Below are 23,981 nucleotides of genomic sequence, written 5' to 3'. Positions count from 1 at the left end.
GGCACAGACTTTTCTGGTCACCATTACAGTCTGGCGCGGCCACATGGTCATAAATGAGTAACTCTTTACTGGCATCTAATACCCACCGGGCGTTCGCCTTTCCTGGATTGTCTCATAAACGCCTTTTACTGTTGGCTTTTTAAAATAAATTTTGTTAATTTATTTTGAGACACAGAGGGAGGGAGAGAGAACAAGTGGGGGAGGGGCAGAGAGAGGGAGAGAGAGAGTCCCAAGCAGGCTCTGCGCTGTCAGTGCAGAGCCTGACGTAGGGCTTGAACTCACGAACCGTGAGAGCAGGACCGGAGCCCAAATCAAGAGTCAGATGCTTAACCAACGGAGCCACCCCAGGCACCCCTACTGTTGGCGTCTTTTAATCCGGATCTGAACAAAGTCTACCCGTGGCGTCTGGACGACATGTCTTTAAGACAGTGTTAATCTAGAATCATTCCAGCTCCCTCTTTTGTTTCTTTGCTGGATGTAAGGAAATTGTTAAATGACCTGCTAAGCGTGATGGCTTCTGTCTAGCATCAGCTGATGCCTAAAGGTAAAATATACACTCATGGCAAGACCCTCTGCTTATGCTGTTGGCCGTCCGTTCACGTTTCAATCTTGATAATTGTGAATTTTGGGCAGATCTGATCAGATTGCTTTTGTTTTCCTCCGGGCTGTGGTTGTTCCAAAGCTCAGACTAGCGTTGCTCTTTTCTTGCCGTTCGTTCACTGGGCTCGCGTTATCGGCCTTTAGTTCTTCATTTCTTTGCATTAACCTTTTAAAACTACCTGTTCAGCTTTTGAGAGTTAACATTTTATGTCTTTTTAAAAAAGTGTTAAAGTTTATTTATTTTTGAGAGAGAGACACAGTGTGAGTGGGGGAGGGGCAGAGAGAGAGGGAGACACAGAATCCGAAACAGGCTCCAGGCTCTGAGCTGTCAGCACAGAGCCCGACGGGGGGCTCGAACTCACGCGCTGTGAGATCATGACCTGAGCCAAAGTTGGACGCTTAACCGACCGAGCCACCCAGGCGCCCCGACATTTTATGTCTTAACCCACCCATTTTTTCCACATCCTAACATCGATGAGATTGCCTGCATATATGATCATGGTGTGCAATTCCATAGGCCACGTTCTTCTCTCCTATTTGGTCCATAAGACGGTGGCGCATCTTGAGACCACAGGAGTCCTAGGTCTGATAAAAGGTACTCGCTTATTTAAACTAGAGAACAGAAAGGGCCTCCCTGTGGAACTTCTACTCTTCCCTCCCAACAGTGGGTAGCTTCTATAGGGAGGGAGGTAGATTGAGAGGGGACACACGACGTTCTCAGTCTGCAGAATGGAAGTGGTTTAATACAGAACCAGAAGCTTCTATAGCTGCTGGGAGGCAGGGGGCCAAGATGAGGGAGGCAGTTTCTAGAGATGGGGGAGCACAGGGGTTGCAGGGAAGCCTGCTCAGTGGTTTCGGCCTCCTGCACGATGAAGTGGGTAAATGTCAGGACGACATCCAGAGGCCACTGGTCAAATGCACGTCTGCCTGCTGCTGACACCAAAGGCTGTCCCAGGCAGCCACCACAGAAAAACTGCTTCTCCATCCCTTCTTCCTCCTCACTCGTGGGAGAATCTAAGCCCCCTACTGGAAAAGGGGCCTGGGAAATGCCACTTCCGGGCTGCACAGGGGAGAACTTAGGAAGGTGGGTGGGGGGCGCCTGAGGGCTCGGTCGGTTAAGCGTCCGACTCCCGCTCGGGTCACGATCTCGCGGTCCGTGAGTTCGAGCCCCGCGTCGGGCTCTGTGCCGACAGCTCAGAGCCTGGAGCCTGTTTCAGATTCTGTGTGTCCCCCCTCTCTCTGCCCCTCCCCTGCACATGCTCTGTCTCTCTCTGTGTCAAAAATAAATACTTAAAAAAATTTTTTTTAATCTTAAAAAATATAAGTAAAAAAATAATGAAAGGAACATGTAATACATTCGTCCTCCTCCCAATGGATCGGCTTCCGTGCCTCGCGGAGTATGTATACCCCACCCGACGTCAATGCACTTGAACGGGGAGGGCCAGCCAAAGGCAGGTGCAACAGTGACGCCAAAGGCAGAGGGGGGGGCTTCCTGAGGCCATAGGCTGCCCTGCCCGTCCCCTTGCCCCTGAGGGATTATTTCCCCAAACGAAGGAGCTTGATTCAGTGCTTTGGTTCTTCAGCTGAAGAGCAGGACACAGAATTACTGGAGTATTAGGACGCTTATCACTCGTGGTCGCTAGGAACCGGCTCACGTGCTGTATCACACGCATCCTGAGGCTCTCATTTCCGTGAACGCTCGGTCACCTCGATTATGTTCTAGGCAGCTTGAGGGGAGGAGGCAGGTCGCTTGGTCTTCAAACGTGGCCCCTTGGGCTGCTAGCGCCGCCAAAGCCAGAGAAGATAGTCCCGTCTCTCCAGGTGCCTCTGGTATAGCAAGGACAGCGGGCGAGCTCGATCAGAGCGCATGCTCCCAGTGCATGCTCACCGTGGAGAGTTGCTTTCCAGGTTCAACTTCAACAACCTTCAGGACAAAAGAGGAGACGTGTCGGGAGGTCAAGGGAGGAACACCGTCTGCCGCGCGTTCTGAACGTGAGCCCTGGGCGGCACGTCCTCCATACCCTGGAGCCCTCCCTCCCTCCCTCCCTCCCTGGGTCCGCCTCAGAGGACTTCTAAATAGAAGCCAGTCCCAGCACCTCACTGTGCGAACAGCCCCAGAATTTCACACCTATTTCAGTTACTCGGCCGACTGGGAATACAATCCGGACGTAGCTTGAAAACGCGGTATCTTGCCTCCCGACTACATCGTGCCTAGCTAGTTATAACGTTGAGTTCCCAATCTCTAACATTACAGAAGGGCATGGCTTTTTCATGCCTACAGAGGGGGCCTGGGTTTAAGGGTGGCAAGTCCTCCTCTGGAATGCACAGCTTAAGACGTTGCAACGATTAGCAATCGTGCAAAGACGAAAGCAAATGCTCCACGCGCCCAGAGGGCCGCCGAGCTCAGCTTGCGGAATTTGCCAGAAGGATGCGCCGAGAGGCAAAACCGGGGGAAAGATCGGTTTTGAAAGCCCCGACGCTTCACAAGAGCCTCACGTGGCGTGCTATTCTCTGGACTAAGAGGTTACAAAGCACACAGTGCAGAACGAGAGGTTCTCAGCGAAGAGGTACCCCCGCCCTCCCCCCCCCATTCTGGGCACTCGCGCCTCAGCCCCGGAGCCTCCGCGAGGGAGGGCCCCGTCGTCCCCAATGAACTACAAGACCCGCTTTGCAGCGGTAGGAGCTTCTGGGTTCAAAGGCATGGAGCAGTAGCTCCTGGTGCAGGGGCGGGGGACAAGGGGTCAGACGCCGAGGGCGACTCGAGCCCAGGCCCCAGCCTCTCAGGCTTGGCCACCCCTAAGCTGGGAGAACTGGACGCACAAAGGCAGAACGGCTTCGGGCTCCCGGTGGCAGAGGAGCAGCCAGAATTGCCAGCCAGACGTGGGAACTCAGGGCAGACGAGATGCGCGGGGGCACTGGCGTTTTCTGGCACGTTCGTTCCCATCATCAAGCAATACCACGGGGGGCAACAGGTTTGGAGGACAGATGAGTGAAGCTCCCCGAGGTCACGTCGCACTGCTCCCCCGGGGTCCGGTTTAAGGCCCTACGAGAGATCAGGCCCCCCTGCGAGGGATCCGCTTAAATGTAGAACGAGGGCAAGTGTTAAAACTCAAGTATTTGGACACAGAAACCCACGAACTTACTAGAGTGCCTCTTCATCAACTCTAATAAGTGCGTGCATTAATGTCACGCGGTGAAAGCGAATAAACTCAAGTCTGAGGCTCTGACATTAATTATTGTGTTTTTTAAACTTTATTAAATGTTTAAATCTGAAAACTGTAAAACATAGTATTCATACAAACACACCTGAGGACTGTTCAACCGGGCACCGGCATCTTCACACAATTTGAGAGAAAATCAAGTTTAAAATAGAATCTGGTCTTATAAGAAATAAAAGAAATGAAAAAAATAAAAGCACCTTTTAAATCACAGATGCCCAGTAAATAATTGCATGTGTTTATAAAGCACACTTGGTTTTCTAAAAGGAAAATGTACATTTTTGCCCCCGGTGAACATTTTATTGGCATTTAATAACAAATGGCTAATACACTTAGCACCAATTCTCACAGCTTATAAATATAACATCAAATGTTATACAAGGTAATAAATAACAAAACAATAAAAATGAACATGTTTCACTTGAAAGTTCTAATTTTTAAAATAAAGTTCAAAATGACCAATCAGAAGTAACATATCTTCCCAAATTTAGTAGGATAATTGGCTCAGAAAGCAAGTTAACTAGAAACATTGCATAAGACAGAGAACTTCCCTGGAAGGAAACCCTGAAGAGTAAGGTCAGAGGTATCAGTAGTGATGGCAAATAATGTGAGTATTTTTAACAGAATAAAAACATCTCACTAAATATTGTTAATATTTACCTATGTGGAGGTACAAAGTGCTATTTTAAATTCAAAAAGAAAAGATGTACTTGTGCGTATACTTCATATATAGAATAAATATAAATATGAAACAGTATCCTTATGAGGAATAAACACAGACTAAAATATACATCTTTTAAAAATCTGGACATAGACACCTTTATAGAGATATGTGAGCATTGAATGCCTGGTGCAATGTCCAAATTTATGCAAAATATGGAAGTTTTAAAATAACTATCTCTTGTATAAAATGACTACTCTATAATTTACCCAAAAACTGCTAAGAATATTTCAAGAAAGCTTATAAGGTTGCCTTTTTTTTAAAAAATAGGAATATAACATATGTAGAAATAATAATAGGAAAATAATTTATATGGCTTTCCCTTTTGGGAAGCTGACAGAATATGAACAGAACCTTGCAGTACAAACATAAAATATTATAGAAAGATGATATCTATATTTGCGTCTTTTATGTTTTCTTGTAAGGAAGGCTCATGGGTTTTATTACAGAATTTGCCAGTCCCTGATATTTTCTCTTTGGGATCCAGCTATTTTGGTTCTACAGAAAAAGATGAACAGAAATTAGAGGTGTTTCTGTTTCCTGCATGAAGTACATTTGTAAACTATATAATGAAATAATAAAAAGATGTAAAGAACCAACAACCAATTTGAATATGCCAATACTAACATGTTAAATGGCTTCTAAAATAGTAGACTAGACTGTAACGGAGCCCTGCAATTCTGGATATGACACGTTTGTAGACGAACCTTCTATATAACAACAACTTCTAAAGGGCAGGGAAATGGTTTTACCCCAAGATGGCACTGGTCTCCCTAAATGAAGGCCAAGCTAAGTGTACAGAAACATTTTTTCAATTGTCAATGTGTTTTTCTCCTCTAAGCCCATCAATGTAGTGACACAACTTCACGGCGGTCCCCAGCTTCAGCCCCATGTACTTCAGCATCATGTCACTCTTGAGGAGTAGCAGAGCCTTCCCATCAATGTCCTGAGACAGAAGGAAATGACAATAATTAGTCATCTGTTCATCTTTTAACGGAATGGCGATTTCTTTATATATAAGAACATGCAATACCAACTAGAGAGCAGCTCATTCCAGATGTGTATTCTCTATGCAAGTATGCATCGGCCTGATGAAAACTATTGCAAATATAATTTGTACAGTGAAGCATGTTTTGATCATTTGTAAATTTACTTAGAATTTTAAGAAAAAGAAAAGTTCACCTAATATCTTAAAAATGTCCTAAGCAGCAAACTGCCTAACTTTATTTTCTTTCTTTTTATTTACTTATTTGCTTAATTAATGAAAGTTTTGATAGAGACCACCTGAGTAGGGGAGGGGCAGAAAGAGAATGAGAGAGAGAATCCCAAGCAGGTTCCATGCTGTCAGCACTGCTGACACAGGGCTTGAACTCACGAAACCGTGATCTCATGAAACCAAGAGTCGGACACTTAAACAACTGAGCAACCCAGGTGCCCCGCAAACTACTACCTAACTTTAAATACTGTGTTGAATAAAATATTGCATATCTGTGACAAAGAGTAAAACACTATAAATGGTAGAAATGAATTTCAGATGGCCATTCACTTTCTTAGAACAGCCTGGAATATGTCAGCATCAATACAAACTGTAAATGTGCTATACAGTGTTTTGATGTTGAAAGCTAATCAGTTAGTTGTCTAAAGCTAATCAGATGCTAAAAACTAATGATTTCCTTGCCATACTGAACACATTACATCAAATATGTGGCCACTAATTTCACTCTTTAGGAAACACTATAAAAATACGACTTAATGGTGACAAGGCATCCTCCTCAAATTCTTTACTAGTTGACCAACTGATGCTGCTGAAGAATATTATTTGGTTTTTACAAGTTCTGGTTTAAAAATAAAACTGTACTGTCTGGAAAGACCTGAAACCCCTAATAGACTGTCTTTGTCAGGCAGCTTCTGTACTTTTTCTACTAAGTACAACTAGAACTTCCAAAAATTTAGCCCGGGATGCGGCTTTGTAAATGGCATGAAAGTATCAGCATCCCAAATTGTCAATAAGCGTGTAAGGTTAACAGAATTGAGCCAAATGGAATCAGCTGCTGGATTCACTGGGCATCACAACAAGGAGGACAGCCTGTCACATTCTTCCTATTTAAATCCAGCCTTTACGGATCTAACTTTGGGCAAAGTCAACTTTCTCACACATGCAAAATCGGTTGGTAGAGTTCTCCCACCATCTGTCCTAATTGGTATCCAACAGAAAGGCCTGCACAGAGGTCATTCAAAAGAATTACGGCAGGGGCACCTGGCTGCCTCAGTCTGTAGAGCATGCGACCCTCGATCTTGGGGTCGTGAGTTCAAGCTCCATGTTGGGTTAGAGCTTACTTTAAAAAGCAAAGCAAAGCAAAGCATCATGACAGGAAAACCAGATCAAAATATACATTACATGTTGCCTGAAGAGGTCAGCGACAGGGGTGAGTGTCTGAGGGTCTGCTTGTTTCAGAAACAGGATCACTTCATCCACAGACCAGGTTGAAGGGTCCGCAGGGAAGTCTCTCAGGACACCTGGATTATTTCCAACAGGTGAACTTGTAGCTTCAGTGGGAGAGAAAAAGACAAATCAAACCTGACCTGGTCATTATCCTGAAAGAGATGTTAGGTCGGGAGAAATGGTCTTGCATCAAGCATGTTGAGGAATATAGGTTAAATCGTGCTACTCGTAATATGTGTCCTTTCACACTCACCAAAGTTGCCTGGGATGTAAAGGGATGAGGCAGTATGGCCGAGGCTCTCATTTTCCAGTGAACTTGGAAAAGCCATCATGTCAGGGTTCTCTGGTGAACCGGGATCAGCTTGTGTCAACGAGCCTTCAGGTATCGCCGTGGATGCTCGGGTAGGTAAGAAGAGACTGGTGGTGCTGTGGGCCTCTGAGCTATCATAGCAAGGTATGCAAGAGGAGCCCTCCTGTACTGGATCGGGTGTGAAATATGGCTGGTATGACTGTGCAGTGAAGATGGAGAGAAGCGATGGACTCTGGCTCATGCGCGATTCCCGCCGCTGGTAGAGTGACTCTGGATCCCGTTCTGGGGACTCTGGCTCTGCATGGTAAGATGTTTCTAGAGAGCTGCTCTGGAAATCATAGTTGGGCCTTTCTACTGGAATAGTTGGGCTATAGCTTTTAGGTTCAGATAAGGAAGAAGCAGTCTCCTTTTTCCTCATTTTCTGAAACCTGATCTTTCTGGAAAGCAGGTAATTTTTGTATGCATATCCAAATGCCTTCTGAAATGACACAAACCCAGCATAAACCAACTGTCAGTGAGTAAAAGGGAAACAACGGAAGTAGTAAATATATAGTAAAACCTTGGTTTGCAAGCATAATTCATTCTGGAAGCATGCTTGCAATCCAAAGCACTTGTTTAGCAAAGCGAATTTCAAGAACCATTGGCTCAGTTGTGACCGTGGGACATTCGGCATCACACACTACTCGTATTACAAGACATCGCTTGTTTATCAAGTTAAAATTTATCAGAAATGTTTGCTTGTCTTGCAGAACGCTCGCAGAACAAGTTACTCGCAATCCAAGGTTTTACTGTATTTTTTATGTAACACAGCTTTATTATTACTAAAGATGAATGCTCCATGTTGATTATATGATTTTTGTTTCACAACTTTACATTTTAACTGAATTTTATACATTATACTTATAAACATATTCATTGTCACACACTTCCTCAAACCTAAACCTTAGCATTTTTCCAAAAGTTTTAGTCTCCCATCTGCTGCAACAGCAAATATCAATCAGCCTTGCTAATTGCTAATATCAATCTTTAGCCTTGCTAATATCAATCTAGCCTTGCTAGAAATCTCTCTGATTTCTAACTGACTGGCATCATTATAAACCAGAGGTCGATTACACTTGAGAAAATATTTTTATAACACTCACGCGATTTTGCCATATTGATTTCACACGTAAACGGTGGATTTTTGAAACTTTTCCATGAATGACATCAAATTTCTTATCCAGGTTTTGAATGGCATCATAGATGACCTATTATATATAATACAAGCTATTAATAGTTTCTATTTCAAAAGAAAAGTAACATAAAAGCACCAAGAAGCCAAATTTTGACTACTGGAAACAAGGAAAGCTCTGAAGCCATCAGAAAGATCGTTTCCCACTTGACACCCGGTTTTGGTGACACAGAGCCGAGCTGGCTGAGATAAGGGGCCCCAGCCTCCTACTCAACTACTCATGCCATACAGGCGTTTTCAGAAGCTTTACTACCCGCAAGTAAATGTACTACCATTCTTATAAGCCACCACATTTAGGACGGAGTCGGTTTACGTCAAGGAGAATGCTATTTTAGGAAAGAAAGTTTCAAATCTGCTAAAAGGCCAAAGAGCCTCTCTGCATAGAATGACGGTGCGAACTCCTAGGCAGTGAGCATTCCACTCCGGAAAGAACAGTGAGCCAGATATAACAGATGTGACTTCTGGCTTCAAAGTATTTTTAACTCAGGCCATCGACAGTTACCCTTACAAAACCTTTGAGTGCATGTCCCGTACAGGCCAACCAGGTTGGGGACTAATAAAACCTGAGAATTCTTCAAATACACAGAAACTTCATTCAGGGAAGCAATACACTTCAACCGGAGGCTGGAACCATTTCCCTTCATTCCTCCATTCATTCAAATAAACAGTTCTTGGGGGCCTACGACCTGTCAGAACTGCTTTGCTAGGTGCCGGCAATATGGACAGAAAACACAACACAACACAACACAACAAGATCACCGGATCCTGCCCGAAGAAACTCCCATTGTAGCTGGAGAGGGATGATTTCAATCAAGTGACCGGCAGCCGCAGCAGTGGTTCTCCAAGTGCGGCCTCCGGCCAGTAGCATCCACATCGCCTACTGGCTTGTCGGAAAGGCACCGTCTCCCACCCCAGACGTACTGAGTGGGAAACCCTGAGGATGGGGGCGGCGATCTGTTTCCACAAGCCCTCCAGGTGGTTCTGCTGCGTGATCCAGCGAGACCCACCGGTCTGTAACGCTGAGGTAAATGGCGCAGGCGCTAGGGGGACATGCTTGGGTTCTGATGCTTATCAGCTGTGTGACCTTGGGCAAGTGGCTTAACTTCTCTGTGCTTCCGTTTCCTCACCTACAGAATCGAGATGAGCGCATCTCTCAGAGTTCCCCTGAGGACAAAGTGAGGCGCTGGAGTATGATGTTACTACGAACGTAACCACGATACCACCTGCCGACCGCTCCGCTAGCGCTCAATCACCCGCTGATATTCGTATTATTTATTATTACACTCGGACGGCTACGGCACAGGTAAGAAGGGGAGGCTAAGCGCACACAAGAGCAAGCCCGAACCCAGGCCGGCAGTCGTGGCAGGCCTTCCAGAGAGGTCTACGCCGAGAATTCCAAGACCAGCCGGTGTTCGCTAGCTAAAGATGCATGGCAGGGCATAGAGGGCAGAAGGAACGGCAGATTCAAAACTACCCAAACAGAACACGGGAAGGCACACGTTAGACAGTGAGCGTAAACGACGTGCAAAGAGCAGCGTTTCGAGGGAAGGAGAGAGACAGGGGGACAGAAAGACAGATGGGGGGCCCAAAGAGGAGGTTTTGTTGAGCTGCGGGAGGACGTGCGCAGAGTGATGCAGACCGAGGCTGAAGGGACAGGAGGTGGTGACCGACGAAGGGAGGGGTCTCGGCACAGGGCAAGAGGCCTGGGGGCAGAGCCCCGTGCAGGTGCGGCTGTTCGCCCTACAGGGGAGACGCCGCCCCGAGGACAGATGCCAGGCTACTCGGTGGGCCCTGGGGAGAGCAGTTGGGACCGGGAGGGATTTCTGCCTCACACCCTGCCTCGCCTCCGTGAAGGAAGAGGAAGAAGCGGGGGGCTGAGCTGTTGGGAGCTCGTGGGGACCGGCAGGGAGCTGGCCAGAGAGCTGCGGAAGGGCCAGGGCGCAGCGGGAGGGCGCCCCCTCCGCCTCCCGGGCTGCGGAGGGCTGGGGTCTTCCAGAAGGGGACGCCGGGCAAGGACGGAAAAGGAAAAGATGGCGGTGCTGCGGCAACCGGCCTGGGCTGGGCAGGGAAGGGGTCCAACAAAGGAGAGAGCGAGCCCGCTGGGAGCCGCGGGGACCGCCGAGGGCCCGCGTCAGGGCCGTAACTCGAGGCCCCGGGCATTTCTCCTCGTAGGCGCGCGCGCCCACGTCTTCCCAGTGGCTCAGGGAGAAGGCGCGGCAGAGGCGGGCGGGGGGGGGGGGGGGGGGGACGGGGGACGGGGATGCTTCCGGAAGTGGGGGGACAGCCCTGCTCCTGCTCCGGGGCGGAGCCTCCCTCCTGCACCCCGCACCCCGCCCCCTGCACGTCCTCCCCCCCCCCCCCAGCCCTGCCGCGTCCCCTCCAGGCAGTCCCCCTGCAGGCAGTCAGCTTCTGCTCTCAGTGACAGTGATAAAGACTCACGTAATAAACTCTCTTCGGCACCCTACCTGGTTTTAATCCAAGACACTTGGTTTGTCAAGAACTACTTTTTAAAAAATAACCTTTCATTACCTCTAGAGGATGCAGCTCACAAAATCCTTGATTTACATACTTCTATCAATCTCTACCAACAGGCTCACTTTTACAACATCCCCTCGAAACTATGTAAGATACACTTTTTAAAAAACAATGGTGAGCTGACACTTTCTCAATTGAGATATCTCAACAATGCATTTAGGCACACACTAAATTTTATCCATAGCAGATAATTTCTTTTCAAGATTTTGTAGGGGAAATTAATTCAATATTGAGTAACATAACATCGATTTCTCCAGTTAAGGGCTTTAAAAGCAAAGCTATAAAATGTACATACTGGTATTTCAAAATTTTCACCTGGAGACGCTCTTCTAACTAGAAATTGTTAAAAATCATCATAATGGAGTGATAATCATAAATAATCTGATAAAGCAAAATTACAATTAATTGTATACTTTACATGAGATAAAGAGAATTTCAACTTAGTATTTCAGAAAAGTACATTTGAGAGACAGAAGTTTTGTACCTGACAATGAGTAAGGACGTCCTGAACTGTTTTTTGTTGCTCTTCGTTGTAGGATGTGTCAGATAGAACAGCTTCCTGCTAATATTTGAAAAGTTAAGTAGTTAATGCTTTACTTTTATAAGAGTCAAATTGAATACTAGGAGAAAAAAAAACCCACTTTACATTTATTTAAACTGTTTTTATTTTCACTAACTTTTCAAAAGGTTTCAGAAGCCTTAATCTAAAGCAGAGACAAAATAGAATAAAAACATTAATATGTGAGTGGAAATATAACTAAGTAAGACAGGAAGTAAGGAAAGAATTTATTATATCATAAGGACCTAGGTTTAGGGTTTTATACTGAAAATGAGTACAAACTGCCCTGAACGTCCTACCATAAGGAAAGGGAAGTTAAATGGTTAAGTCCTCACTAGCTAAGGAAGCAAATTCAGGAGAGACCAATATTTTTTGAGTGTGAGTTTAGAGGAACTCTACAGTATATGAAAAATTTAAACCTTTTCCTTTAAAATGGTCATGTGTTGGGGTGCCTGGGTGACTCAGTTAGTTAAGCGTCTGACTCTCCGTTTCAGCTCAGGTCATGATCTCAGGGTTTCCTGAGTTCAAGCCCCGCATCGGACTCTGTGCTAACAGTGCAAAGCCTGCTTGGGATTCTCTCTCTCTCTCTCTTTTGCTCTCTGCCCCTCCACTGCTCACACTGTCTCTGTCTCTCTCAAAATAAATAAATATACTTCAAAATAAATAAATAAATAAAATGGATGCATGTTAATATATTTGGCAAATGGCGATTAACATTACTTACATTATGGACATATGCAGTATGTGGTTCATATGCATAAAGAACAGTGTTATCATCATCATAAGCAGGTATTCGTGTTCTTTTCTAAGGAAGATTTATTAACAAATTAAGAGGAAAGGTGAAAGAACTGAAAGAAAAATCGAGGACTTCAATTTCACTTCTAAGAAGCTCCAAAAGCCTATTGGTGATATCCAAGGACCCTTGTCCATTGTAAATCCTAGGACTACATGAAAAGATGGACTTGCAAAACTGTTTTCTCATTACCGCAGCTACACTTACGACGTCATTTTCCTTCCAGCTTAACCTCTTGTGTAACTCAAGGTAGAAAGACTAGTCTAGTAACCTGGCACCGGAACTGCTGTAAAAGCCAAGTATTTCTAACCAGGAACAAAGAACCAGGTTACATGACTTTTGATTTTTAAGCAATCTAACAGTGCCACTCTGTGGACAAAATAGGAAACACTTAAGCACCTATTTTTCTTGAGAAATTAATCTCTAATCACCTTAAAACATTTTTAGGGGGGGAATAGGACACGATATAAATAAGTGAATATACGATACATAACAATTACACTTCATTTAATAACTGTACTCTAAGAATGAATTAAACTATAAGAATAATGTTAAAATAAAGATATGTAGAAGCTATGTATGTCTCTGTTTCAAAAAACATAACCAAAATAATATGGAATGGGCTACAGAGGAGTTCTTATAAAAATATACCTTGTATGGTACCTTATGCTTTTCAAAGTGGTTTATTTCACATATTTATGCCAGAGAAACATTCTGGATAGGCAGTTAACTTTATCTACCATTATTATGAAAAAATATTGGGGCTGATAGAAGTTAAAAAAATTGCCCGTAGCACTAAGGTGGCATTAGTACCCACATCATTATTTAAGTAAAGAAATGCTTTTTCTGGGAAACCAAATTACATATAGTTTAATAATTTATATTGTTACCGTCAGGAATCAAGAAACATAGCACAATGTGACACAATTATACAATAACACAACCATTTTGAAAGACTATGGGGCAGATTTTCATGAAGTTACATTAACCATATGAGCTAGCAATTCAACTCCTGAGTATTTACCCAAGAGAAATGCTAGGATCTGTTCACAAAAGCCTTGCACACGAATGTTTATAGCAGGTTTATATATCACTGTCAAAACTCATGAACTTGTGATTACTGCCATTTCACTGAATGAACTTCAATTCAATTTAGCGAAGAAATAGAGCAGAATGAAAAGAACAAAGACAGATCTTCAATTTGAAATACAAACCACATCCACTTCACTGGAGCCGCTCGACATCTTTTTTGTGCAATTGCAGCACTCCACTTCCTCTGCGTTGGGCCTAGTTATTTCTAAATTTGCTGGAGGGTTTATGTGTGAAACTGCCTGGTCACCTGAGTCTGGCAAACCACCTACTCCTGAAAAGCAACACATAACAAAGTTACTTCACAGACTTTTCAAAACTTAATACGGATCTGTTCTCCCGATGCCAACTCTACCTGAGAGTCCTGGCTGAATTTTAGAGAGTGACAAAACTCTTCCATGAGTGATCTCGAATAAACCTTTAAAATCGAAGGGCTCTATTGCCACACCGAGGAGTAAGAATCAAGATCAAACACAAATTCAAAACTGTGAAGCGAATGCTTCACAACTTAAAGCCTACAGAGTAAAAGCTAGAAACAAATGAATAAGAGAACATAATTCCCAGCTGCTTTTTAAAAGCACCTGGGTGGCTCAGTCGGTTAAGGTCATGATCTCGCGGTTTGTGGGTTCGAACCCCGCATCGTCGGGCCCTGTGCTGCCAGCTCAGAGCCTGGAGCCTGCTTCGGGATTCTGTGTCTCCCTCGCCCTCCCCCCTACCCTGCTTGCGCTCTGTCTCTCTCTCATAAGTAAATGTTAAAAAATTTTTTTAAATAAAGATAAATGACTTCCTGTTTGTTTGCCACCGCAGTTAGACTCTTAAAACCAGACAATTCCCTACCGGATTACTTACACTGTAGCTGAAACTTGGCTGTAGTTAGACATGGGAGCAACACGCATGGAGTCCATCATTGGACTCCAGACATTTCTATGTGTGTGGCACATTTACACATCAACATCGATCTTGTACTGTTTGAACCTCTCATTCCTGTCATGACCTCTACCCACAACACCCTGCCGTTTCTCCACCAAGGGGAACCTATTCCTTCAAAGCTCCACTCAAGTTCCATCTCCACAAAGCAAAGGTGCTAAGTCATCCCATCTGGAAGTTAACACTGCCTTCCCCAAAGTACCAGAACACTCCCACTTTAATGGTTTTAAGGTAATTGTTACACAAAGGGAAACATCAAATAGCATTAAGACCTTAGGCTTGGGGCCTGAATACCTAGGTTTAGGTCCCAGTTCCTCCACTGACTAGCTGTGTAACTTCTCTGTGCTTCTCTGTAACATGAGGATAATAGTACAGACCTCATACAGATATGGAGATTAATTGAAACATGACAAGTGCTTAAAACCACAGCTGTCATGGCAAAGGCACCCACTGTTAGCTATTATTATTTCATTATTTGGGTATGCATAACATCCTCCCAACAGAACCATTAGTCATGGAGCACATGGGCAACAAATATTCGGGGTCCCAACATGTAATTTTCATTCACATTGCACCTGTACGCTGAAGATGTAGCAACAATTTCTTGTAGACAAATTTTAAATACTAGGACATAATACAAACAACTGGGCTTTTAAAAATAGGATCCAGGGGCGCCTGGGTGGCCAAGTGGGTTAAGCATCCAGCTCTTGATTTCGACTCCAGTCATAATCTCATGGTGTGGGATTGAGCCCCGTGCCTCTGCACTGACAGCATGAAGCCTGTTTAGGATTCTCTCTCCCTCTCTCTCTGCCCCTCCCCCTGCACGCTGGCTGGCTTGCTCTCAAAATAAACAAACATTAAAAAAATACTTGAATCCAAATCCAAATTGCAAAATTTGCTATTTTGCTTCAAGCAGGTATTTAACCTCTCTGTGCCTCGATTTCTTAACTCCTAAAGCTGGAATAATATCTACTTTACAGAGCTGTGTAAGACCAAATGAAAGTTAGGCACTGGGCATCATGTCTGGTTCGCAGCAGGCACAGCATAAATTTTAGTTCCTTTTCACTTCTTCACATCACATAAAGTTTCTGCAACACTTTCTTAGAGTCCAACCTTGAAGCAGCTGCAAATTAATACAGTTCACTAAATTCAAAGTCCTGCAAAATGAGTTTACTTAAAATAAAGCTCACTTGTATTTGCTGATAGAAAACCTAAACTCTTAATAACATACGAACAAGAAGCCATCTGTTTTTTTATAATACGTTTTTTAGACATTAAAGACATTTCAAAGGCATTTTTCAAAAGCAATTTGAAGATTCTCCTTCAAGGTGGAGAGCATTCACTTGCCATCAATTTATCTAAAGTGTGAAGGGTGAAAACAGCATTTCACCCCAAAACCACTAGAAAAAAATGTGATACAGTTGGGGCGCCTGCATGGCACAGTCGGTTGAGCGTCCACCTTCAGCTCAGGTCATGATTTCACGGTTCGTGGGTTGGAGCCCCAGGTCAGGCTCTGTGCTGGCAGCTTGCTCAGAGCCTGCAGCCTGCTTCGGGTTCTGTGTCTCTTTCTCTCTCTGCTCCTCCCCCGCTGATGCTCTGTCTCACTCTGTCTCTCAAAAATAAATAAACGTAAAAAAAAAAATTTTTTTTAAAGCGACACAGCAAAACAAGTCAGATTTACATTTAAAAAAAAAAAAACAAAACTGTCAATACTGATCATTTTCTAAAACTCCTGTCCAGACTCTCAAAAGTAGCCCTTCTACTGTCATATCAAACTTTAGAGACCACAAAGTTGCCAGATGGAAGAGAATGCCAGATGGAAGGGAATACAAAACTGTATCCCATCGCGCACCACCGAATTGGGTCCATGCCCTGCTTTTTATAAAACGCCTTACAGGAAAGCCGCTTGTAAAATCACGATGTGTAAACATTAAACTAGTTTAAAAACCCTAGAGCAGTCTGGATTTGGTGAGAGCCAGGTAGAGGAGGGAAGGAATTGATCTCTTTAAAAAATTTTTTAATGTCTGTTTATTTTTGAGAGAGGGTGAGACACACATAGCATAATTGGGGGAAGGGCAGAGAGAAGGAGACACAGAATGTAAAGCAGATTCCAGGCTCTGAGCTGGCAACACAGAGCCTGGCACTGGGCTCGAACTCATGAGCCCAGATCACAACCTGAGCTGAAATCCGATACTTAACCGACTGACTGAGCCACCCAGGCACCACAGAAGGAATAGATCTCTCATCAAATTATCAAACGGATCGTTCTCAACCTAACTCTTTATTTTCTTTTGCCTCCTTTATGTGTTTACATTAAGCCAGTAAGGCTGCACTGTCATTAATCAAACACGATTACCACCAAAGTCTCAAAATCAACATTTCTTTCTTTTTAATATTTATTTTTATTTTTGAGAGACAGAGTGTGAGCAGGGGAGGGACAGAGAGAGAGAGGGAGACACAGAACCTGAAGCAGGCTCCAGGCTCCAAGCTGTCAGCAAAGAGCCCAAGGTGGGGCTGGAACTCATGAACTGTGAGATCATGATCTGAGCCCAAGTTGGATGCTCAACCAACCTAGCCACTTAAGCGCCCTCAAAATCAGTGTTTCAATCTCAAAAAATGTTATAACAAGTCAAGCTAGTCCATTAATTCCTTCTTTATAATTTTTTTAAATATAATTTGTCAAGTTGGCTAACATACAGTGTATACAGTGTGCTCTTGGTTTTGGGGGTAGATTGCCGTGGTTCATCATCACTTACATACAACAGCCAGTGCTCACCCCAACAAGTGCCCTCCTCAACGCCCATCACCCATTTTCTCCTCTCCCCCGCCCTTCCCATCAACCCTGTTTGTTGTCTGTATTCCAGAGTCTCTTATGGTCTGCCTCCCTCTGTAACTAATTTTTTCCCCTTCCCCTCCCCCATGATCTTCTGTTAAGTTTCTCAAGTTCCACATATGAGTGAAAACATATGGTATCTTTCTCTGACTGACTTATTACACTTAGCATAATACCTTCCAGTTCCATCCACATTATTGCAAATGGCAAGATTTCATTCTGATTGCCAAGTAGTACTCCATTGTATATATAAACCACATCTTCTTTATCGATCCATCAATTGATGGACATTTAGGCTCTTTCCATAATTTGGCTATTGTTGAGAGTGCTGTTATAAACATTGGGGTACAAGTGCCCCTATGCATCAGCACTCCTGTATCCCTTGGGTAAATTCCTAGCAGTGCTATTGCTGGGTCATAGGGTAGATCTATTTTTAATTTTTTTTGAGGAACCTCCACACTGTTTTCCAGAGCGGCTGCACCAGTTTGCATTCCCACCAACAGTGCAAGAGGGTCCCTGTTTCTCCACCTCCTCGCCAGCATCTGTTGTCTCCTGAGTTGTTAATTTTAGCCATTCTGACAGGTGTGAGGTGGTATCTCAGTGTGGTTTTGATCAGTATTTCCCTGATGAATCAAGCTAATCCGTTAATTCTTTTTTTTTTTTTTTAATGTTTGAGAGAGAGAGACAGGGGAGGGGCAGAGCGAGAGAGGGAGACACAGAATCCCAAGCAGGCTCCAGGCTCAGAGCTGTCAGCACAGAGCCTTAATCGGGGCTGGAACTCATGAACTGTGAGATCATGACTTGAGCCGAAGTCTGAGGCTTAACCGACTGACCCACCCAGGCGCCCTCAGTTTCAATCTCAAAAAAATGTTATAATGAATCGAGCTAGTCCATTAATTATTTAGTTATTTTATTTAAAAACATTTTTTAATGACTGTTTTTGAGAGAGAGACAGAGTGTGAGCATGGGAGGGAGAGGGGTAAAGGAAGAGAGGAAGAGAGAGCGGGAGAGGGAGTGGGAGTGAGAGAGAGATACAAAATCCAAAGCAGGCTCCGGGTCCGAGCTGTCAGCACAGAGCCCAAGTCGGGGCTGCACCTCACAAACCGCGAGATCACGACCTGAGCGGCAGTCGGACGCTTAACCGACTGAGCTACCCAGGCGTCCCTAGTCCATCAGTTCTTTAAACTCAAAATTCTATATAATATCTGAGAGTCTTTTTATTTTTTGTTTATTTTTTTTAATTAACGTTTATTTATTTTTGAGACAGAGAGAGACTGAGCATGAACGGGGGAGGGGCAGAGAGAGAGGGAGACACAGAATCGGAAGCAGGCTCTAGGCTCTGAGCCATCAGCCCAGAGCCCGACGCGGAGCTCGAACTCACGGACCGCGAGATCGTGACCTGAGCCGAAGTCGGACGCTTAACCGACTGAGCCACCCAGGCGCCCCAATGTCTGAGAGTCTTGATAGTTCCTTACCCCACCCGCCTCCGCTAAGGAACAGAAAGAACAAAAGAGGATCTACTCGTCCCCCAAAGTCAGCATAAAGTCCTAGAAAAACGGCCAAATCTCAAAAGCTCACAGGCGCTGGCTTCCCGGGACAGCCGGCGGAAAACACGCCGAAACACCCCTGTGCAAGGCTGCCGAAATTTGAGAGAAAAGTTAAGTCCTTTTTCTCCGCTTAGGGCCAATCCGGCCCCCGCCCCGCAGCTCCCCAGCCTTTAGCCCAAATGGCCTCTCAACGGCTTTTCGCCCACAACCTGAGGTAACAAAGTTCAAGGGGAGACTAAGTGCCGCCAGACAGGCCTTTCCGGGCCTCAGGGCCAATTCGGTCCTGCCCGCTCCGCCCCCCGCTCCGCCCCGCAACCCCCGCTCCGCCCCGAAGTTCCTCAGCGTTTAAGGCAAATTTCCTCTCCAGGGCTTCTCGAGCACACCCGAGGCAAAAAAGCTCAAGGGGAGACAAAGTGCCGCCAGACAGGCCTTTCCGGGCCTCAGGGCCAATTCGGTCCTGCCCGCTCCGCCCCCCGCTCCGCCCCGCAACCCCCGCTCCGCCCCGAAGTTCCTCAGCGTTTAAGGCAAATTTCCTCTCCAGGGCTTCTCGAGCACACCCGAGGCAAAAAAGCTCAAGGGGAGACAAAGTGCCGCCAGACAGGCCTTTCCGGGCCTCAGGGCCAATTCGGTCCTGCCCGCTCCGCCCCCCGCTCCGCCCCGCAACCCCCGCTCCGCCCCGAAGTTCCTCAGCGTTTAAGGCAAATTTCCTCTCCAGGGCTTCTCGAGCACACCCGAGGCAAAAAAGCTCAAGGGGAGACAAAGTGCCGCCAGACAGGCCTTTCCGGGCCTCAGGGCCAATTCGGTCCTGCCCGCTCCGCCCCGCAACCCCCGCTCCGCCCCGAAGTTCCTCAGCGTTTAAGGCAAATTTCCTCTCCAGGGCTTCTCGAGCACACCCGAGGCAAAAAAGCTCAAGGGGAGACAAAGTGCCGCCAGACAGGCCTTTCCGGGCCTCAGGGCCAATTCGGTCCTGCCCGCTCCGCCCCCCGCTCCGCCCCGCAACCCCCGCTCCGCCCCGAAGTTCCTCAGCGTTTAAGGCAAATTTCCTCTCCAGGGCTTCTCGAGCACACCCGAGGCAAAAAAGCTCAAGGGGAGACAAAGTGCCGCCAGACAGGCCTTTCCGGGCCTCAGGGCCAATTCGGTCCTGCCCGCTCCGCCCCGCAACCCCCGCTCCGCCCCGAAGTTCCTCAGCGTTTAAGGCAAATTTCCTCTCCAGGGCTTCTCGAGCACACCCGAGGCAAAAAAGCTCAAGGGGAGACAAAGTGCCGCCAGACAGGCCTTTCCGGGCCTCAGGGCCAATTCGGTCCTGCCCGCTCCGCCCCCCGCTCCGCCCCGCAACCCCCGCTCCGCCCCGAAGTTCCTCAGCGTTTAAGGCAAATTTCCTCTCCAGGGCTTCTCGAGCACACCCGAGGCAAAAAAGCTCAAGGGGAGACAAAGTGCCGCCAGACAGGCCTTTCCGGGCCTCAGGGCCAATTCGGTCCTGCCCGCTCCGCCCCCCGCTCCGCCCCGCAACCCCCGCTCCGCCCCGAAGTTCCTCAGCGTTTAAGGCAAATTTCCTCTCCAGGGCTTCTCGAGCACACCCGAGGCAAAAAAGCTCAAGGGGAGACAAAGTGCCGCCAGACAGGCCTTTCCGGGCCTCAGGGCCAATTCGGTCCTGCCCGCTCCGCCCCGCAACCCCCGCTCCGCCCCGAAGTTCCTCAGCGTTTAAGGCAAATTTCCTCTCCAGGGCTTCTTGAGCACACCCGAGGCAAAAAAGCTCAAGGGGAGACAAAGTGCCGCCAGACAGGCCTTTCCGGGCCTCAGGGCCAATTCGGTCCTGCCCGCTCCGCCCCCCGCTCCGCCCCGCAACCCCCGCTCCGCCCCGAAGTTCCTCAGCGTTTAAGGCAAATTTCCTCTCCAGGGCTTCTCGAGCACACCCGAGGCAAAAAAGCTCAAGGGGAGACAAAGTGCCGCCAGACAGGCCTTTCCGGGCCTCAGGGCCAATTCGGTCCTGCCCGCTCCGCCCCCCGCTCCGCCCCGCAACCCCCGCTCCGCCCCGAAGTTCCTCAGCGTTTAAGGCAAATTTCCTCTCCAGGGCTTCTCGAGCACACCCGAGGCAAAAAAGCTCAAGGGGAGACAAAGTGCCGCCAGACAGGCCTTTCCGGGCCTCAGGGCCAATTCGGTCCTGCCCGCTCCGCCCCGCAACCCCCGCTCCGCCCCGAAGTTCCTCAGCGTTTAAGGCAAATTTCCTCTCCAGGGCTTCTTGAGCACACCCGAGGCAAAAAAGCTCAAGGGGAGACAAAGTGCCGCCAGACAGGCCTTTCCGGGCCTCAGGGCCAATTCGGTCCTGCCCGCTCCGCCCCCCGCTCCGCCCCGCAACCCCCGCTCCGCCCCGAAGTTCCTCAGCGTTTAAGGCAAATTTCCTCTCCAGGGCTTCTCGAGCACACCCGAGGTCAAAAAAGGGTAGACAAAGTGCCGCTAGACAGACCTTCTCCGGCATCAGGACCTGCCGCACCGGACTCCGGAGGGCTCGCGACGCTAGCTGTGGTATCCAGCTTTCCGGGACGTCCACGGCCAAAACCGTTAAGACGCCTGGAAACCGACCAACGGTCCTTTCACCGGAAGTCGGGCCCGAACACGTGACGTGTCCAGCGCGAGCCCCCCGGAAGCTCCGGAAATACGCGCGCGCCAGGTGCACCCGGCACGCAGGTGCGCCCGGCACGCAGGTGCGCCCGGCACGCAGCTGCACCCGGCACGCAGCTGCACCCGGCACGCAAGTCTCCACGCGTGCGGTGGTTAACCAATTCCTCGGGCACCTGCGCAATGGGTGGGGAACGGGACGTTGCTAGGGAGACGGCCGAGGGGAGGGGCTTTGGTTACCCTTGCGCTACCGGCAGTGCCCGCCTCCCAGCGCCTGTATCTGAGTGTTCGAATTCATTTGCCCGCTAAAGCTGCTGGGATTGCGACCCCGCCCTAAACCACAGGCGCGAGCCTCCAACGCTGAGAGGTGTTCCTGCGGCTGCGCAGGGGCGCCGGCGCGCCTGCGCGCTTTCTTCCAGCGCTGGAGAAGCTTCGTGGAGAGGGCTCGGCGGGGTGAAGCCGCTAGGCTCCTGGCCTCCCTACTGCCATTGGTTGGTTATTTGAAAATTTTGTTTTTTTAAATGTAATTCTGTCCCTCCTACCCCCGCCACAGACGTTGACTCTATCCTAGGTGTGCTAGTCATTGTTGAAATTCGAAGGTGGACAGGGGGCGGGGTCTTAGTTTTGGAGGTTTGGTACAAACAAGGGAAGAGTTATTTTAGAAAGTTGTTACCTCGTGGATAGGTGATACAGACCCTGGAGCCGGATTTACTGGGGTTGCATCCCAGCCCCAACACTTAGTTGCTTCAAGGCTTGGGGGCGAGTTAAGTAATGGCCCTGTGCTTGCGCTTTCGCATCTGTAAAATGGGCACAGTGTGGGGAGTATATGAGTTTGAGTAAGCAAAGCACTTAGAACACTATCTGGCACATAAACTTGCTATGTAATAAAGGATACGTGACATTATTTAGTGGCATATTATATGTAGATTGAGGCTGCCCATCTTCAGAAGGAGGCACAGTCTGAGGCACCTGGGTGGCTCAGTTGGTTAAGGGTCTGACTCTTGATTTCTGCTCTCATAGCAGAAATAGTCTCATAGTTCCTTAGTTCGGGCTCTGTGCTGTTAGCACAGATTCTCTCCTTGCCCTTCCCCTCCCCTGCTCGCTCTCTTGCTCTCTCTCAAGATAAACCTTAAAAAAAAAAAAAAAAAACAAAAAGGCACAGTCTGAGTAACTGTCAGAAGCAAAGCAGGTGAGTATTTTAAAGTAAAGCCATAAATCTTTTCTTGGCTCACAGAGGAGCTACAAGTATAGTATATATTGGAATTGTATTCTTTCAAATACAAAACGAGATTAGAGGGATGTCTGGCTGGCTCAGCCAGTAGAGTGTGAGACTATTGATCTTGGGCTTGTGAGTTGGAGCCTAGCAGCCCCAAGTGTAGAGATTTAAAAAATCTAGGGGCACCTGGGTGGCTCAGTTTGTTAAGCATTGGACTCTTGATCTCAACTCAGGTCATGATCTCACCAACCGTGAGATCGAGCCCACTCATTGGGCTCTGTGCTGACCGCGTGGAGCCTGCTAGGGATTCTCTCTGCCCCTCCCCTGCTCGCTCACTCTCAAATAAACTTAAATAAAATTTAAAAATCTAAAAGACCAAAACATGGTTAGAGCCCATTATACAGTATTTATTATTATTATTATTACTATTTTGCTCCTACTTTTGCTATAGCAGTTCCCTTCCTTTATGTCCAGTTTGAATAAAACACTTGGAGTTTGTGAAACCCCAAGAATACAATTACATAATCCAAGGGAAACCGGGTGTTTAATTGCAGTCACGTTTATTTGCAGTTTCTATACACACTTTCTAGGTAATCAAACTTTTCTGGTACATTTTTTTGAGAGGGGTTCACAATGAAACTGTCACCATTTTTACTAAAAATAAATACAAGACTTAAAGTGTTGCACAGCTCTAAAATATACAAAGGCTTGAATTGAATGTAAACGTTGAAAACATCTTACAAAAGAAACCATTTCTGCAACAATTTAAAAAGTTCATATTTACAAATATTACAAAAATACAAAATGGATGCAAGTCCATAAACCATTGTCTTTTTGGCCAGCATGAACTGGTTCTAGTACCAAAATAGTTACACTGTAACCTTCTTTATAGTTTTAAATCTTTGTCATCATCTAGTTCTCTAAGTCGGCCGTCACTGCAGCAAATCGACTCACTCACTGACCTTTGGCAAGAGCAAACCGTGTGTTTTGTTTGCAACAACTAGTCCATGTCCTCTACTTAGCCAAAAAAAAAAAAAAAAAGGAAAAAAATTTCCCCCACACAACATAGACATGTTGCATAAACATAAAAGAACAAAAAATCAGCATCAGTGCAAACAACAGAAGAAAAGTTTGGATTGATGTTTTTCACGATACCTAATGTGTGTACCCTGCTTCAAAACGGCAGTGATGTTGAAGACAGCCCTCTAATTCTTGGTTTTATATGCTATGTAATAAAGCCATGTAGAATATTCCAGATTACTAAGGAATTTCTTACTATTTTTTTTTAAACTCAGTTTGTTGCTCAATACTCTTTCCACAGTGAATTTAAAATCCATCATTAT

General features: G+C 46.5%; 1 protein-coding gene across 5 annotated transcripts; it reads right to left on the bottom strand.

The window, feature by feature from the left end:
• Positions 1 to 3,829: 3,829 nt before the first annotated feature.
• On the bottom strand, positions 3,830 to 21,356 carry SCML1 (Scm polycomb group protein like 1). 5 transcript variants are annotated; one of them, XM_047075955.1, is made up of 8 exons: positions 21,271 to 21,356; positions 13,625 to 13,773; positions 12,342 to 12,422; positions 11,543 to 11,620; positions 8,435 to 8,539; positions 7,236 to 7,770; positions 6,938 to 7,086; positions 3,830 to 5,485 (listed from the first exon to the last, which is right to left on the bottom strand). In XM_047075955.1, the coding sequence occupies exons 2-8, from the start codon at positions 13,652 to 13,654 to the stop codon at positions 5,351 to 5,353; spliced, it is 1,113 nt and encodes a 370-aa protein (XP_046931911.1). In that variant the 5' UTR covers positions 13,655 to 13,773; positions 21,271 to 21,356; the 3' UTR covers positions 3,830 to 5,350. The 5 variants fall into 5 exon arrangements, with proteins under 5 accessions (XP_046931911.1, XP_046931912.1, XP_046931908.1 ...); XM_047075956.1 differs by lacking the exon at positions 21,271 to 21,356 and adding an exon at positions 13,855 to 14,064; XM_047075952.1 differs by lacking the exon at positions 21,271 to 21,356 and having other exon boundaries at positions 13,625 to 14,064.
• Positions 21,357 to 23,981: the final 2,625 nt, after the last annotated feature.

This window comes from Lynx rufus, unplaced genomic scaffold (assembly GCF_022079265.1).
Source record: "Lynx rufus isolate CCGP_SWC_20201006 ecotype Redwood Valley unplaced genomic scaffold, mLynRuf1.p SCAF_14, whole genome shotgun sequence".
Taxonomy (NCBI): Eukaryota; Metazoa; Chordata; class Mammalia; order Carnivora; family Felidae; genus Lynx; species Lynx rufus.
The sequence above is the reverse complement of the archived record's forward strand: the minus strand, read 5'-3'. Positions and strand labels throughout refer to the sequence as shown.